This window comes from Hippoglossus hippoglossus, chromosome 24 (assembly GCF_009819705.1).
Source record: "Hippoglossus hippoglossus isolate fHipHip1 chromosome 24, fHipHip1.pri, whole genome shotgun sequence".
Classification (NCBI taxonomy): domain Eukaryota; kingdom Metazoa; phylum Chordata; class Actinopteri; order Pleuronectiformes; family Pleuronectidae; genus Hippoglossus; species Hippoglossus hippoglossus.
Window position 1 is genome coordinate 7,152,711 of NC_047174.1, and position 18,710 is coordinate 7,171,420.

At 40.1% G+C, this 18,710-nt stretch overlaps 1 protein-coding gene across 9 annotated transcripts in view; it reads left to right on the top strand.

The window, feature by feature from the left end:
- The window catches only part of otofa (otoferlin a), a 67,185-nt gene that overhangs the window by 20,393 nt on the left and 28,082 nt on the right, over positions 1–18,710 (top strand). For all 9 annotated transcript variants that reach the window (XM_034579505.1, XM_034579509.1, XM_034579511.1 and 6 more), the window contains exons 4-5: positions 8,368–8,467; positions 11,548–11,747. In XM_034579505.1, coding sequence (XP_034435396.1) covers positions 8,368–8,467; positions 11,548–11,747 — 300 coding nt within the window. The remainder of the gene's footprint in view (positions 1–8,367; positions 8,468–11,547; positions 11,748–18,710) is intronic.

An 18,710-nucleotide genomic window follows, 5' to 3' on the forward strand; every position in this document is an offset into this window, starting at 1 on the left:
CAATTCAGAATGACACACAGCATGTGTTTCTTACTGAAAGCAGAATAAGCCTCATATTCCCTGACAGCGTGTTCTAAATTGATTCAATTGTGTGTGTAACAGACTGCAAACCGCAGAGCTACGGCCACGAATGAGTTTCACATCAGGGAGAAGGTGGAGGTAATGAAACAGCTTTAGATCCTCAGTAATGGGCACATCTATCACTCCACACTCTGCAAGCCATCACATCATGAAAAACACAGCGTGTTGTTGTGGATGAGGCAACTGGGATCTCTTGTTAAACATATCTCATGCTTCAATTATCTGCAATGTGTGTGAGTGTGTGATTGTACTGTACGTGTGTTTGATAGAATCCTGGCTTGAAAAGAATGTACACAATTCACCCAAATAATTAATAGATTGCTTTTTACCATTTATAGTGTATATAATGTACTGTTTATAAAGATGGATGACACGTCTTCACTTCCTCCAATTAAATGAAGCTAAAATAAAATAGCGAGTCAGTCTTAGCTGTCATTAATGGCGATTTACCTATTTTTTAATAGCATCAAACAACTAAACCAAACTTATCAGAAAAAATTATACTTAAACTACCTAAAATGAAGGAAAATATATTTGAGAAACATTTATTTGACGTGAACTTTTGACTTTTTAGTTTGGTCCCTGTCCCATCCCCTTTTTATGAACGATACTGCAGCCAGCCACCAGGGGGCCACCAAGATGATTTGGCTTCACTTTTGGGGAGTTGTCATATCGTCCATCTTTATATTCATGTTTTTACTGAAAAGAAGGGTGAATTTCAGTCATGAGCCATTATCGGTTCTCTTGAGCAATGCTCTGACTCTGCTCTCAAACCTACTTCAGTGATCCTACTACTTCAAAGACATAATTTGTGTTGAGGCATTATATGGAAACTTTCTAGTTAATAAATTCCCATCTCTTCCTCCTCCACCACTTTCTTGTTATCCTTCATCTCCGTTTCCCTTGAGGTGTATCCTGCAGTGCAGCTACTCTGGCTGATGTTTCCAGATCAGAAAAGACATTGGTTGATTGGGCCGGGAATTGTGTCTGTCTCCTGTGTCCGTAACAAATCCAATTAGGTCGTTGACGTGACCAGACTAAGGACAAATTAAAATCCCACGCAGTCATTAGAACTTGCTTTGCCTATGTGTGTATGTAGGTGGTGATTTATGAGTGCGCACCACTGTCTTTGTATTTTATCTTACACCTTATCAAGTCTGCCACATGTGTGTGCGTAGTTGTTGTGTGTGTACTGTAGGGGGGTGCCCCGTTTCTCATCCACTTGCAATGAGAACTCGGAGCTAACAGTGTGTGGCAGGTGTGCAGGCAGATGTTGTATCAGCTCTACATCTTGGCAGCCTCTAACTGTCACCAGGATTTATCTGGAGCAACTGTGGGGGAGTGGGAAACAGAAGCAGCATGAGAATTCGTACAGGGGCAGAAAGTTCAAGAAGTTTTCAGAGAAATTCTCGGTTTGATTAGCCGGACAATTAGACCGAACTGGCACTTCTCTTTGTGAACCTTTGCCTCGGATGGAATATTTGCATACCCATTTCGAATCAAGCCTACAAAGCTCGGGTTGGCCTGGTAGTTAACCAGTCATAATAAAATGCATCAATAGGCAAACAGCGGCCACCTATTAATACATGATTTAAACATCATAAAATATGTTTTTTAATGTTACACTAAGGAATTTCCGTAAAATAAGGAAATAAAATGTTGTTACCAATTTAAATCATCTGCGATTAGGAAACTTTTTCATCCACTCGCTGCTTTTTATATATGTGTATTCTAATGTGTGCAGACACACACCAACTCTTGCACGCATCGACACTCTAACACAATCCAACACACATATAAGTGGTTAAATAATTCAAGGTGAGTCATAGCTGGTGTTGTTCTCACACCTGCTCCATATGTCCACCGGCTGCATCTTTAAGTGATCTGCTTCATCACTTTAGGGAGAACACACTGTGAGGTCAGTGTGTCAGTCCCTCCAACCACAAGCCCGATCCCATTACCACAACTCAAAGAGAAGCAGCGATGCGTGACGGTATCTTGTGCTGTAGCGGAATATACATCATGTTTTATAATCTGTTTTCCTCTGTGCCTTCACAACCATTTTCATTCAAGATTCAAATTTTCTCATCAAATCACAATCATACAAATTAAAACCAAAAGGTTGGCTGGCTTGGTAAAACCATGATGTGAAAAGTCTGTAAATACATCACAAACTCAACTGACTGTCTTTCCTCTGGAGCCTCGGGTCCCTGTCTGCAATGGCCGACTCATCTCTAGTCTGTATAGTGTGAACAGTTAAATCCACAGTTATCTCCTCATTGATTTGAATCCACCAGTGCAGCAGCTTTCTAAAGCAGAGGGCTACTGCAAACAATGTAGGACAATTGCTGCTGTAGACAATTGAATACACTAACACACTTTCCTGCCAAAAAAAACTTTTAATGATAATGCTATATTCCCACTTCTATTAAAGTCCTATCCATTGTTCTGAACTAGACCTGCTGGACCTTATTATCACACTCAGTCTCACTTGCATTGTTTAAATGCAGGGATTTCTTATCTGTCTCAAAGAGGACCTGTGGATCTCTGTGACTCATATGGACATTCAAATCTCTCCAGTTGTCAGGTCATGAACTTACTCAAAAGTTACCAGGTAAACTATTAAAGTTTAGAGGGAAAGGTGACTAAAATGTGTACAAGCTGACATCACAGCATCTCAGCCAGTTTTTTACACAGACTTGTATAATTCTCTACTAGTATGGCCCCTAACGGATCATTGTGGCAAAACCAGTGCTTTGACTAACAGCTTTCATTTCCTTAACAAGGCCTTTGTGCAGTTACAAACTGTTACAGCTGTATTCACATTCAGAGTAATTTGGATCTGCATGATACAAAAGAAGATGAGTTGTTGTTTACTCATTCTTTTTGACATTCATGCAGAATTTATTTATGTCTTGAGTGTCAGAGGTGAACATCAGTTCTTGAATATTGACACTGTATCTGTTTTGCCAGGAAGAACCGTGCAATAGTTGATCCATTTAAAAGGAACATTATGAGTTTTAAATTACTGGTCGGGGGTGTATACGCTCTGTGTACTCATCTCAAACATGAAACTTTTGATCTTCTTTCTCGTGTTAGATTGTTGTTTTCCTCTCTTTTATCCATAAAATTGGTTTCTGAGTTGCATCCAGCTTCCCCTGAAATGAGAACAAACTGTTTACTATTGACGAAGCCGCGCAAAGAATCCTCCTCTGTCTTTCTCTTCTCCTGGTTTCACTAAATTGAGTCATCCCCTTGATGTTTCTTTCCACTTCCTCCTTGAGTTTCTGTTTGTCTTGACATTAGCTTTGTGGTTTTCATTTGGAGCTCAGCAACTGAGCTTTGCTGGTGCTCAAAAAGTTTATAACTCTTTTGAAGACATTGAGACAAACTTTAGCCTGGTTTGAAATTGCAAGCTTGCGAACATAAAGTTGTAACTGTGGTGAATTTCATCTTGGTTTTCTTTGCTTGAAGTGCAGGATTGAACTGTGTGGATTTGTAGCTTTTTATTTTTTTTATTTCCCTATCGTACAGGGTTCTAACATTGCCCTCGTTTTACTTTTTAGTCATGCTAGGTAAAGTCAGTCCATTGGTTGGTTCACCACTTTGCTCCAGACTGAAATTTCTCAACAGCTGTTGCACTGCTTGGGATTAGATTTGATGCAGACATTCACGGTCCCCAGAGGATGAGTCAATATTGACTTTGGTGAAAATCAGACTTTTCATCTGTGTAGCATCCGCAGCAGGTTAATATTTTTGGTTTTGAGTGAGATGTCTCGACAACTATCGGATGGATCGCCATGAAAACGTTCATATTCCCTCCTCTTGATGGATTTGAATAACTTAAGTGATGCTGTTGTGCCACTGCTTCAACCCCAAGATGTTTATCATCGCGGATTTATCTAATTCATCCAAATGCTTCATCAAAATTTCTTCTTGTCTGTGGTGTTATTTCATCAACACCACAGACAAGATTAAGATTCGTAGGTGTCCATCTGTGTATTTTCTTTCCTCCTCCTCTTTCTGTAAATGAAATCGGGGTCACACTGTATTTACATAGAATATTTTATTGTTAATTTCGTGCCATGACACAGCTGTTATATTCAAACTGTCACTCTGCAGACACTCAGCAATAAGAGCAACTAAACCACACACTATTTTGATTTTATTGGCATTGTGATGGACACTGAACAACTCGGCTCAACAGCTTTTTCTGTTGTGTGTTGTTTAAAAAAAGTCAATTTTGCTTGCGTTTGTGTTTGAAAGAGAGAAAATAAATTGTGTCCATGTGACTCATTATCTGTCCAGGGAGACATGTGTGTTGAATCTTTTTATGTTTATATCTGCTTGTATTCACCAATGGGGGGCACTGCTTGGCAGAGGTTTCTCCCCTGCTAATCAAAGGCCAAACACACACACACACACACACGTCAGCTGTAACATTTCCATTTCACACTGTCCGTCCAGCTGAGTCACCAGCAGCTGAGCTGGATTAGAGCGACCTCAACAACGACTCTGTTTGACTTTTATGTTTCCGCCGTGCTCACCTTCTCTCCAGCTCGGCTCTGCCAGCGATTTCATCAGTCACATCTCGATTGTCAAAAGATACCCGAGGCTCGCAAATAACACGAATTGAAAGGGAAGGGATATCTGAATAATGGAGCAGATGAAAGTAAATTGTTTGCAGAACTACAATCAATAATGAATGCCACCTTTTGAAGTGCTAAAAAGTGAGCCAGAACATGATAGGCTCTGCTCAGCTCAATTATTCAACACTTGTACACATGTTACAATGGCTGAAAGGAAATGACCGCCCCTTTGCTTCTCTTGGCAGCGCTTGACATAATGATCACCACAGTCTGGGGGAGGAAAGAGAGATGATTCTGCTGTGGTTTTGTACAGTCAGGGCAAAAGTCTTTACTCATCTTCAAAGAAAAAAAGTTTTCTGCACAGAAACATTTATAACCTTGCCGACTTTCTTCTTTAATCACGTTAACGCCTTCAAAGTTGAATGTGGAGTTATTCAGCGGCGAACGTGGCGGATATACACCTACACAGAGAAAGAGCTTTTCTTCAAATAACTGGTATAAGTCATATTCTGGAAGTCTGAATTCATCTCATTATTAAGTTTGGAAGCTCTGCTGACAAATGTAGCCTCACTTCCTACTGTAGCTTGAATTCACCACGGCTGGCTCTGCAGGAAAGATAAAGTTTAGGCGAGGACAGAGATAAAGACGGAGATTAATCAAGCGAGAGAGGAAGAATAATAGCAGCTGATAAACGGGGACCACTCTTTATTTGCTCAGTGATAAGATGCCACGTGCTGAATTTTTTTTTATTTCCTTGGTTGTGCATTTAATAAGACTGTATGGTGTGTGTGTGTGTGTGTGTGTGTGTGTGTGTGTGTGTGTGTGTGTGTGTGTGTGTGTGTGTGTGTGTGTGTGTGTGTGTGTGTGTGTGTGTGTGAGTGTGTGTGTGTGTTTACTGTGCTCATTCACTCAACTTCTATAGTCCTGCTGGGACGCTCACATCATTAGCCACGATCGCTGTGTATTTTCTTTGTGTGTGAGTGTTTGAGTGTTTGAGTGTGTGTGTGTGTGTGTGTGTGTGTGTGTGTGTGTGTGTGTGTGTGTGTGTGTGTGTGTGTGTGTGTGTGTGTGTGTGTGTGTGCGTGTGTGTGTGTGTGTGTGTGTGTGTGCGTGCGCCTGTGTGTGCGTGCGCCTGTGTTAAAGCTATTGATCGTATGCCCATATTTCATGATATTATCTCTCCCTGCGGACTCATATCCAGCCTGGTAATTGTGTGTCTGCTCTTTCTAATGATTCTCTTGTCGTGCCACATGTATTTTCTTGCACCGTGTGTTACATATACACTGGCATCTAAAACACAGCTGTATTTACAGCGTTTGTTAACGTGTGTGTGACCCTCATAGTATAAATTACATATGATGGAGGCTGGCCTACATGTTCTTTGTGTGTGACAGATTGCTCTGAGAACAACAAACTGTTTTGGGGGAAACTCTTTAAATTATTCACCAGCTCTAATTGCCTGGCTGAATGGGGATTGTACTGGGTTTCTTCCCACTGCTAAGCTCCTATGAGGGATCCCTGGGCAGCATAGCAGCAAAGCAATGAACCCTGTGTTTTATATTTATATATGTAACAACAATGATTTGCATCTTATTCTGTTGTGTTTGGTCAATCTTCTTTCTTTTTTTTTTGAGAGAAAGTATTAAAGAAGGGGACTGGATGTAATTTTGTCCTTCACACATTCTCAGTTGAGATTGTTTCTGGCCTTGTCCACTTCTTTTGATGTGTCAAAGGATTCTGCCGTTGAAGCCATTTTTACCTCCGTCAAGGACGTTATGTTTTCAATGCTGTTTGTTTGCCTTTAAGCAGGATTACACAAAAATGACTGAACTGATTTTTTTTACTTTGAGCAAGATCCAGACCTTTTTTTAATGAATTTCCCAAGAAATAATGCAGAGAATGATAATTTTAAAAAATCAGGCCCATTTAGAGTTCTAATATCTGTGATCCGGTGAAATTTGGTGCGGATACGGATAATAAGCCGGGTGTATCTAATCTCAATGCATGTATATGCAATATCGTGATAAAGTGCCACTCAGCCTTGGCAGAGGTTTGCATTCTCCCTGTGCCCATGTGCTTTCTGTTCCTAATGCCATGTTCATGTAATATGTTATTGAGTGTAGAGATTGGAAAGATATTCATGGCTTGCTTAGTTCACATAATACGACAATTTAAGATGATACAGCAGTCGGTGGTTCAAAATGTTGTCCACTGATAATGAAACTCTTTAACCAGGGTTTAATTACCCTCAGTGGTGGTCTTTGGCTGACACAAAGCATGTGTTTGCTTGGTTTTCTGTATTATTAGGTGCTCAACTGGATTTCTTGGAGCTTTCAGAAATAACATCCGAATTCCTCTGTGACTTGGATGTTGACAAGAATGCTGTTTACAACATTTTGAACCGTTAATTACAGTAACTCTGATCAAATGTGGAAAAAGCATAATGATGCTCAGATAATCCATTCATTAAACCCTGAGCTTTCATAAAGTGAAAAAGAAAAAAACTAATAAAACTTAAGTGAAAAATGGGTGCACATGCTGAAGTTTGCTCGAAGGTCAACACTGAGCCTCTGCAGCCTTCGGGTTAACTTTTAAATTAGGACAAACTGAGTAAACTTTATTTTTTCCTTGCAAATTCCAAGTAACAGCCAACTTTGCCAAAACAAAAGCAAGGACTGATTCTTCACTTAGTGTTCTGGGTGGATGAATGGTGCATTCGTCTTCATTTAATTAGTTACCTGTCCTTAAGGGCTTTGATAAGAGCTTAAGATAAGTGCTGCAATGTATTGAAAGCTTTTGCTGAGTCACAGTAGAAGTTATTTAGTCCTTGTTATTTTTTTGCTATTTTCTTTGATGTGAATCCTAATTGATATAATTACATACAATGTGCTTTGCTAATTTTCACACCAGATATTTTAAATGTATTTTTAATGGTGCTACTTGTGTTATCTAATGAGACACGACAGATTACAACTTCAGACAGGGCAGGAAGATCATTATCAGTGGGATCAGTGTTGGGAGCGGTTGCCCCTGTTTTAATCGAGCAATAAAATAGAGCTCCCCTTGTCTTTTTACTGTGGAGGACAGCAGTATTTCTAACCATGCAGCACATGGTCTGCAAAAGAAATTCAATTGCTCATTGGGCAAATATTACAAACCAGTAGAGGCAGGTATCTGCATCATCCCCCAAAAATCCATAGTGGTCTAATCTTAAATGTTTCATGAGGATTCCTCACATCTGTAAATGAATGGATGGGGGTTGATTTAACTACAGTAAATGTGAGCCTCTGTTTGCTGAAGTAGGGGATTGATCGAGGTGAGGTGTGAAATACTGTAGTGAGAGTATAGCGACGATTGTAGTTTGGCACTCTCTCAATGTCTGTCACAGCCCATATCCATCAGCACCCACTCTCCTTGACTCTTATCTCTGACACACACTCAGCTACTCACTGTGAAGTGCAGCGGTGGAGAGCAGACGCTATTGGGGAATATAAAAAAAAGTTCCGTTTGTCAGTTTTCAGTAGTGTAACAACAGAAAAAATATATTAAGTACCAGTGTGACGATTCAGACTTTAGATTTTTTTAGGTAAACAGATGGTCAACAGAGGAGGAACAAAGAACAAAAAACGCATAACGCCACTTAGTGATTTATTTATTTTAATGACATGTGTTTTTCCCTGTCGATGTTTTCCCGCAGACTGGTGGGGACTTTCTGTATGGTGCTTCAGAAGGTGGCTGAAGATGGACACCTGGAGCTGACGGACACACTCATCGATGATAACAACACATCGATAAAGGTGAGGCTCAACACTGTGAGCGCCATCCGGATATTAAAGCTTTTGGGGAGCTTGCTCATATCACTGCATCCCTCAGTAAGAAATGTGTACAGAGGAATTTCCACCATGGATTTTTTCTGTTGAATCGGTGTAAATACGTCCATACGTCAGGCGTCCAATAAAGTAAGGCCAAGCTTGATATGTAGGACTGTAGTGGTACAGAGTTTTCCCTACATGATCATTGTGGCCAAAAGAATTCACTAGAACAATATAATCATGATAGCAATGTACATTTTGACATTTTTTTTGTATCCATCAGTCAGATTCCACTTCAACATTTATAATGTGTTTTATCTCTTTTTGGTGGTAAAATAATTTTACACAAAATAATATGTTCAAGTGTAAACAAGATGGTTACTGTGTCACGGTTGAGCGAAACCTAAATATTTTTCGAGGATCTGGATTATTTACACGATTCTTTTACATGTGCATCATTAACGTGATCATTTTATTTTTTTATTTAGTGGTCATGTACTTTATAAAGCTTGTTGTGCTGCCCCAAGTGGCCATATGAATAATTGGGTCAGGTTTGACAAACCCATCAGTAAAAACTACATCTGTATAAAATTTTAATGGAGATCCACATTTTTCAAGGATTCCCAACATGTCAAGATGAAACTATCTATAAATAATTTACACTTTGAATACTGGTTGGAAAAGGGCACCAATAAACACATAGAATATGGAGTTTTTGCAATGTTTCACTCAGTGTAAATATCACATAGTTTCAATGATAAAGGTAAAGCAAGCTGCCACAGACACGATGGAATAAGAGGAGGGGTTTTTTTCAAACCGTAACACTACTTAAAAGAGGTTAGTCTAAACAACAGTGTGTTGTCTTAAAATTAGACAACTTACATAAGTAGGGCTAAAATGAATCTTTTTTTGACAGTACAATGCATTCACAAGCAAATAGGAGACATTAAGTGAAGAGATCAATGTTTCATTACACCTGCAGTGGTGGCAATAGAGAGAGAAGTAGCAGCCGCCATCAGGGCTATAAAGGCACCACCATTAAAGACCTGGAAATACAACATCAGCATTTTGAGATACTCCCCATGAACATTAATCCACACATTCTCTATTAATTGTATATTGTATTTAGAACAGCTGAGCAGAGAGGAGCTCTGTGGGAAAGATGAGTGCGAGGATGATTTTGCTGGTGAATTAATAATGTGAGAGTGAATATGGATGTGGAAATGAGACAATAGGATGTGTGCAGGACAAATTAACCATGTGAGGTTTTAAAGCACCGCGGGTGGAGAGATGTGTCAGTGGAGCTGGTAGTGCTGATGTGATGTTTCTGATATGATGCCACGCAGCATGGGAGTGCTCACACACACACACACACACACTGGAACATATACTGTCATAGTGCTTTTGCATGAAGACACATCAAAGCAAACACAGTACTGTACAGCCCTGCAGCAAGAAACTCGGAGCAACACTTTTACTTACAACTCTGCACTGGTATGGTTGCCATAGCAACAAATCTAACTCCTGGCGGACTACGGGGATTGTCTTGCGAGGGTGAAAGGAGAGCGACATGGAGACAGAAGGAGGAGGAGAGGGGGAGCAGGAGCCCCGTGTATATTTACTCACATCTGTCTTTGTCAGTGGAATAAATTGGCCTTTTCATAATAAAGATCAGGTCGTTGTCAGGAGGATAATATTAGTCCAGACTCTCCTCAAGGCACCGAAGACAAACTCCATTGTCACCAATGTCTCTGGCCCACATTTAACAAACAGTTACTGTCAATCCAAAGTCCCCAAGCAAATACCAGGCAGAGGAGATGATAAACAGGCCTGTTAAAGTTTGTTGTGCATATTGAGAGTTTTCCAAACACAATTAAGTGGACTGGTGTAGACGTGCCACACAAGCCTGAGGGTGTTGGCTGGTCTGTAAATTCACTGGAGTCTTTCAGCACAAGTTTGGTTTGGCAGCAAGTGCAGAGTTATACTATAATTAAAAGGTAAAAAACTAAAATAAATAATAAATATAAAAACGTGAATATTCACAGTAATGCACAGTAATGTTCCATGATGTCTTTTTATAGCATATTAATAATAAATGGGACAGTTTTTTAATATAGCACTTTAAGTGAGTCTGTAGCCGCTGTAGTGATACTGGACTGAGATGTCCATTAACCAGAAAGTAGGCTCCTCTAGTCCAAGTGCCGAAATGCCTTTGGGCAAGATACTAAACCGAATTGCAACTGATGACATGTGCATGGTGTGTAATAAGAAGAGCATTGAGTAGAGCTGTATAAACGTGTGTGTGAATTGGTGACTTGTAACTCGAGGCACTAGCGCTATATAGATACGGTCCACCATTGGTGCAATGGTGCTTGGACTTAAACGCTAGCATCCTCACAACGTTGTTTGCATTTCCTAATCAGCGCTAAACATTGCTGAGGTCGATGGGAATTTCATTGGTTCGGCAAGAATTTGATCATAAAACAAATAACTAATTAATTAATCAAGTTACTTTGAATTATCGATTTTGCCCTGCAGATGGCGCTACATGAAAATGTAAGAACTGCAAGTTATCCTGAGGGAAACGTGACTGCACCGAATTTGAATGAAAATCCATCTAAGAACCACAAGGTCAAAGTCATCGTGGCACCAGAGGAAAAGTTTTGCAAATCACATAAATCAATCTAGATCATTTTCTACGCTCCATAAACTCCTGTTTAAAAGTGAATGCCAATCCATCAAATAGTTGTTGAGGCCTTTCAACAGACTTGTGGTTTGGTAAAAAGAAGATAATGTTTAAAATATGACAAGTGAATGAAACTGAATATGAACAGGCAATTGTAATGAATATATTTGTAGAATACCTGAGCTGCTAAAGCTTTATTAAACCAGGTCATAGATTTGCTAGTTGAAGGACTGTAGATACTGACACTGATAAAACTGTCATCCGAACAAACAAGCCTTTTAAATTAGCGTCAGGAACGTTACTTGTGGCACCTACGAAAGTGAAGGTTTGTTGTCGACTGATAATATCAACTAAAGCTGTTCCTTCCTCTTCATTTCAGACCAGCGTTACTATAGAGATCAGATACCAGGCGATGGATGGCACAGTGGGAATGTGGAGCGACGGGGAGTTCCTGGATGTGCCTGACGACCGGGATGGGATGTTTACATTTGAAACCGACAGCTTGCTCTCCGGACGGAGCCACGGGTCAGGGACGTCCCCTGGTCGGACCTTACAGGGATCCATACCGACCTTCAGAAAGTGAGTCAAACACGGATATAACCTCCATGATAACATGGTTTAATTACAGTACAGTGAATCAGGCTGCGAAATGCTTTTCATTTGCTGGTTTACATTAATTTTATGCTATTATGATTGAAAAATTCCGTTTTTAAGACGTCATCAAGAGTAAATGGGTGAGAAAACAACTTGACGAGGTGGAGGTTGACAGATGGATCCAACATTTGTACATTGGTGAGGCGTCATGCTGATGTAACATCTGTTATTGTTATAAAGGGGAAAGCACAGACCCAACAATAAACCCACTTGCCAGACGGTAATGTGATGCATAGAACAGCACAGAGAAGAGCTGATATTGACTTGCAAATTCATCGCCCGTACAGGATGCGATCATCACAGTGCACAGAGCTCACAGCATATAAACATTTGAATCTATGAGTCTATGATGGTGGTCCAATATTGGCGCAAAAATGTAATGAAATTCTCGTTGGGAGAATGGCGAGCCTTAGATCTAAATTTCTATTTGTTCTCATAATTTTCTCAAAAGGCAGATATGAGTTATGCTGAACAGGAGAACAGAAATGACCACGTGTTTGAGCTGAGCTGATTCTCATTTTCCTCATTCACGTCATGGCAACTGCGAAAGAGACAATAATGCAGTGAATTGAGCTCCAGTTCCCAACACATCTCATGGACACCGTGTGGATGAAAGCCTCTTTTCACTTGAGCTTAATCAGCTTTTAAATGAGGAAAATGAAAATCATTGTGACTAAGGTTGCATGTTGTGATTCGCACAGTATAGAGAGTATTAATAAAATTGGTAGTTCACGAAAATAGACGAGCAGGCCCAGGCTAAACTAGGTTATAGATTTAGTATTAATACTGTGAGACTGTCTGCCCTGCAGGATGCTCTCTTCCTCCTCTCTGCGCTGGCACTTGCTCTTTCTCTGTGGTTGCTTGTGGTGCTTTTGTTGAATAGTGTGTGAAATAATCTGTGGGTTGTATCGATTTCCACTGAGACTATCTGCATGGCCAGAGCCCTAAACCCATCATTACACTGCATGTTGAATAGCAGAGTGAATAACTCTGTGTGTGCGCGGCTGTGTTGTGTTCATGTTTTTCTTTTTGCTAGTCGACTCTGAAAGCCAAATTTCTCCGTCTTATACGGCATGAAGCTGTTCAGGGTCTGCTGATAAGAGACTCAAAGCTGCCGGAGGAAATCAAAAAGTTGACTCACTCAAGTTTTAGAACATCCCTCTGGTGTTATATAACACACACAGTATTCGGGTTTGGTCGACAAAGAAAAAGAAAGTATTGCCGTCAAAGAATTACTGTAAAAGCTGGTTGAAACGGTGTATTCAACGTGCAACAGATTAGATTGTTAATTTTTCTAATCATCCTTTTCCAGGTGAATGAGTCTCTGTCCTTGCTGCATGATGAGGGCATCTCTCGTCTAGTTGCCGTGGTAGCACAGAGGTGTCAGTCAGACTTTGTAAGGAAAACCGTAGGGCTTTTGTCTAAGGCGGGGGGGACAAATGAGCTCTAAGCCAGCAAATCCAGCTCTAATCCACCTCTCACCGGTCGGTGTTAGCCAGACTGACAGGCCGCTGGAAGGATTCTTATTGGCCTCGCCACTTTTCATCCAAACCTTTTATTTCCTGAAATTACCAGCAGCTCAGTTTATCTCTGCTTGAGAGGTTTCCAGAATGAAACACTAACCATTTTTCATTACCACCGGAATTCTGATGCTTTCGGTCATTGTCCTCCGGTAATGAGGCATGAATTTACAGGAGATAATAACCTGGCATGACTTTCTTTTTCCTCTCGGGAAGATGAGGAAGAGGAGAATGTGATTTGCAGTTTCCATTGCCTTTTACTTTACTAAAGGAAGTGATTTCGAGTAGCTTTAGCCAGAGCTTGCCAGAATGTGTCAAGTAGATATCAAGGAATACCTACAAGTAGAATGTCGACTTGTACATATGCAAGACTTTAGTTTTAAAGAATGGTACTACGTAAAAATCTTTTATTTAACTGTGACTGCATATTAACGGCTATTTAAAGCTATGTTCTATATGTATTTGTATTCGTTTTAGTTATGACTGTCAAATTCTATGGTTCTCATCACTTCCAGTTATATAACAGTTAGACTATGTTATATAAGTTGTTCTTTTTTTAATCCACTGGTATCAGATTGGAACTTGGTTTTGACGGTTAAGCAAAGTCCAGGCATCGGTCTCGGGAAAGAAAGAATTGTGTGGGAACATTGCTATTCACAGCCATGCTGTCAAAATAGAAATATCTAATGTATGCCTAAAGTCCCTGTCACTTAGCAATATAATCATAGACCTTCAAAAATGTCGTCATCAGGGGCTGGAAGTCTTTAAACTTCTTTCTAAAACACTTCAGAAGCAGCAAACTCAAACTGCTTCATTAATAATACACATTGTTCTGAGTTTACACATGAGCACAGAGGGGAAGAACAAACAGGAGAACCGTGTCTACTTGGCTCTACTTAGCTCCACCGCCTTTTTTGTCTATTTCTGTTGTGTCAGCTGAAGCCTAAAGGTCATGTGCGCTGCTTACAGAAGAGTCTGTGCACACGGCTGTTTTCGGTGGGCATCCAATTTAATTATAACAGCACAGTATGACTACGGTGGAGTGTAGGTGGCTTGTTGGGGCGTATCGGTTCCTCCTCGTCCACTTAATTGAGTGAAATTAAAGTTGAACTTCACCATCCCACTGCTACCACCTCTCCCTCCCCCCCTCCCTCCCTCCCTGTACTGCACAATGATTTATGGCAGAGCACATACAATATTTTGTGCTATCTGCGACACCACAATGCTTTGCAGGGATTTTGTAATTCCTAATAAATTAATTACCTCCTGAGTGTTTTTACTGCAAGTGAAGGAGAACTGCTGAATAGTGCATGTGGAGAAGCCCATGTGTCGGTCATGAAGAGAATGGATCTAAGGCTCCAGTTGTCATTTCATCTGTGGACAAAAAACTGGGATGAAAAGGGAGTCCACAGATCTGATTGTCACACTGGTGCAGAGGCTAACAAGACACGATCTATTCCTACTGAAGCAACGTGTACATTAATCGACATAGCCCCAGTGAAACACAGTAAATAGTCATTATGTTTATTCAAACAATTACAATATGCATGATTAACTTGCAAATTGTCAAATTACTCTAAGGAGACTATTCAGCTTAAGCACTTTCTTTTGCAGCATAATTTACTGATTCTGTGATTCATTGTCCGTCGGAGTAAACTGCAGTGTTTTCACGGACAGCTCTGGAGTTACATATTGTGTTGTGTGGTCTTTCATCTTCATCTCAGTGTGTCTGCTCACTGCGGCACTGACTCCCTGTGGAAACAACAACAAGAGATATCAGCTAATAATGAAACCATGCCATGCATTGACCGTATCGATGTTGATCTTAGATTTCATTTTGTTCCTATTGCTTTTATTTGCAGAGGTTGGTAAATGCCTTATCAACACGGGTATTATGTTGCCTGATTAGACTTTCCAGAACGAGTAATGCTAATATTTCTTAGTGAATGTGCTCTCATGTGGCGGCCGCTCTTTTGACCGTGTCCAGTAAGTGCAGGGAAGGCAGTCATATGTTCAGGCCACCAATCAGCAGCCAGAATGACACCTGAATGAGCTGTACATGTGCCAAAACAACCAATCCCTGATACCCACTGTTTGGGTAAACTTTTTGTAAAAATAAAATACTTATTGTTCCTTTAATGTTAAAAGAGATCAGAAAATTGCTGATCAGGACAAACCAACGTGTTTGAAATATAATGCTGTCTCAGGTGGCTATGGTTTCTGGAGTGCAAACCTAAACCTAAAAATCCAATAAAGAGCAGGACAGTATCTGCACAGTGAGTAAATGGTACACAGTGGACGAGCCTGTCATGAACAGGGATTCATTAATTTAATTAGAGTTAAAACACTGTTATTGCTGTACAGGACCTTTGAGAGAGGTTTTTATACCTGAAAGATAAGACTGTGTTTCTAACCTTGAACTCTATAAGCTATATACACTTAGGTGCTGCTTTATTATTGATGTCAAACAGAATCACAAGCTGTCTCCTGATGCATTGTAATACACAATTATTGTGCACTGTAGCAAACTGTCATCTTTCAAATTTACAATCCCTGTCAGCAGATAAAAAATCTTGAGATCAGTGAATCGGGACATTGCTGACACACAGCAATAAAAGTTAAGGCTTCACAGATTCCGTTTGGAGCTCAGAGATAAGGGCCATAAAATGAAAAAAATATGTATCTTCAGAGTTTAATTTTTATGCCTCTGTGCCAGTGGCAGCCAAAGCCGGAGGCAGTAGATTTCCAGATTGTCCACGTACATCCATCTGTCCACCTGTCCACCTGTCCACCTTTCCCATTCTCCAGAATGCAATATCTCAAGAACCCTGTAAAGAAGGGATTTTCTTGAGTTTTTTTTTTTCACAAGAACCCTGAGAGGGATTAAGGTTCACTTGAATTCAAAGAACTGATTTGATTTTGGTGGTCAGAGGTCATCTAACGTTTTAGGAACATGATATGTGAGGAATTCCGAGAGGGAATTTTATCACATCTGGCACAAACACTACTACTCAAGGATAGTTAGAATTTGATGGTAAAAGGTCAAATTCACTGTAACTTTACAAAATTCAAAAATCCATACACGTACTATGATAGAATACACTGAATTTCATTAAATTCCTTCTGAAGGCTAATTTATGCAGCCTTACACAAATAATAAATCTAAATCTGGCAATAAATCTGTCTGTTTCAAACGATGTACCCGTCAAAGCCCACATACCTCCATGTGTCCTTTATGTTGGCATGATTGTAAAGCAATACCTCCACTAGAGGGCAGTGCACAGTCACGTGTTTCTGAGAACAACAAAGGAGATTGTGACAATGTTGAGAAAATGGCCAAAGTGACTGTTTGTCCATGTGCCTGGGAGAAGTATAACATCATGTAGATTTAGTTTTTGTAGTTTCTAAACAACTCGCAAAGTTTTCCCTCAATTAGCGTTGACATTGTTGAAATTCTTACTCCTGACCTACGATCGTCCAATTGATCTGTTGGCTATTCTCCGCCCGTAGATTTCTAGTAGTACTGCTCTGTTTTGTCTTATTTCATCTGTATCCATAAGCTTTCAGGGGATGAGCACAAATACGAAGAAATTAACGCAAAGTACGGACATCTCTAACATTGAGCATAAATGAGCCCGAAGGCTTCACTAAACATGTTAGTCAGGAAAGAAGTGGATGTAAAATGCTACTTGACTGGTTGGCCGAGGCGTACAACTTTGGCAGCAATTGTAATTTATCTATAAAGTCTTGCGAGTCACTTTCCATTTTTTAAGCTTAGTTTTATATAATCTGAAGGCTACATGTTTTTCTTTTCAGCTATTCTGCTTGTTTCCTTCTGCTGAGACCGATACTAGAGTGAAGCACTTGTCTCAGAATCATTTTGTTCTCGTGTAGATGTGTTGTCTCCAGGGACAGCTCTGTGCGTTCGCTCTGCAGTTTTGTTACTTTGTGGTTTGTCGTGGTTCTTGTTCTCACCTTATGAGATAGAATGGTGTCTAATGTGAACACTTTGTCAGTATCACTTATTGGAAACGTGCCTCTTGGGGTAAATACCAATTTCTTGTATCACCTGCGTGCTTGAACCAGATAGGAGTTGTAAAAATAAGCGGTTTTCCTTTGTGGCGATTACTTGAAATAATACATAAAAGGGAACGTCCTTGGAATCCCTGAGACTTTTTCTGTCCCGGTCTGGTTGATGCAATAACAGAGTAAAAAATGCAAGAGTGCTACTTGGAGTGGATATCAAATATTAAGTGATGTATCGTCATACCTGGTTGTTGTGTCATGTACATTCTCACTATCCTTCCCTCTTGTTCATTTTCTCCTCCATAGTTCTTTTCTTTAATATTGTGGAAGTAGATTTATTCTATATGCTGGATAAATGCACACACACACACACACACACACACACACACATAAATAAATGCGTGATATGTCCCAAAGGAAAAAAAAACATTTTTTGTTTGCTGTATGCAGAACATGAATAGTTCAAAGCACTTTTGTGAGGGGGCATTAAACTTGCATAAGCTTCTAACTATGTGAAGCTAATGAGGCTACATTGTGAGGGAACACTCGATAGATCACAAGCAAAGAATGTCAAATACTGAGTTCAGTGGCGACACAAAAGCACACGAAAAGACTTTCATATCGCAGAGATAAATAATACTGACGTTCTGTTTCATCTTCTACAGTCAAAGTGGAAAGTTGGAGAAGAAGACAGAAAGAAATTGAGTTTTGTGTAGGAGAGACAGACAGATAGAGGACTGCAGAGCGCTCAATAAGGTTTTTGGATGGAGAGCTCTGGGTTTGCTTTTCGGTCCCTAACTGTGTTATCAGGTAGAGCTGATCTTTGTCTGGCTCCAGTTCAGGGGATCCTGGGAGCACCGGAACAAGTGCATCCAACCCATGTGTCAGAGAGGGAGAGAGATGGAGAGAGAGAGAGAGAGAGAGCAGGTGTGTGCAGTATACTGTATCTCATCCAGCCCCATTCTCCAGAGCCCTTAGAGCAGAACGTACAGTATATGTCAATGAATTATTGAATCTTCCCTTTATTTATTTATTTATTTTGATCTCAATGGGGGATGGGATTTTTTTTTTTTTTTACAGTGGTCGAGAGTTCAACATGAAGACATCAACATGCAAATAAGTAAAGGAAGAAAACATCACTAGTTGCTTTACAGCTGATAAAAACTAAGACTGTTTTCAAATCCCTGTTTTATGGAGGAGATGGAAATCAAGCTGCCAGGATCCAACGAATAACCCTGGAAATAAATCTGCTTTGAAGATGAATGAACTCCATTCATGTTGATGAATGACCTCATTCATCTTCGTTGCAATGTAATTTAGCAGTTTATTCATGTATTATTGA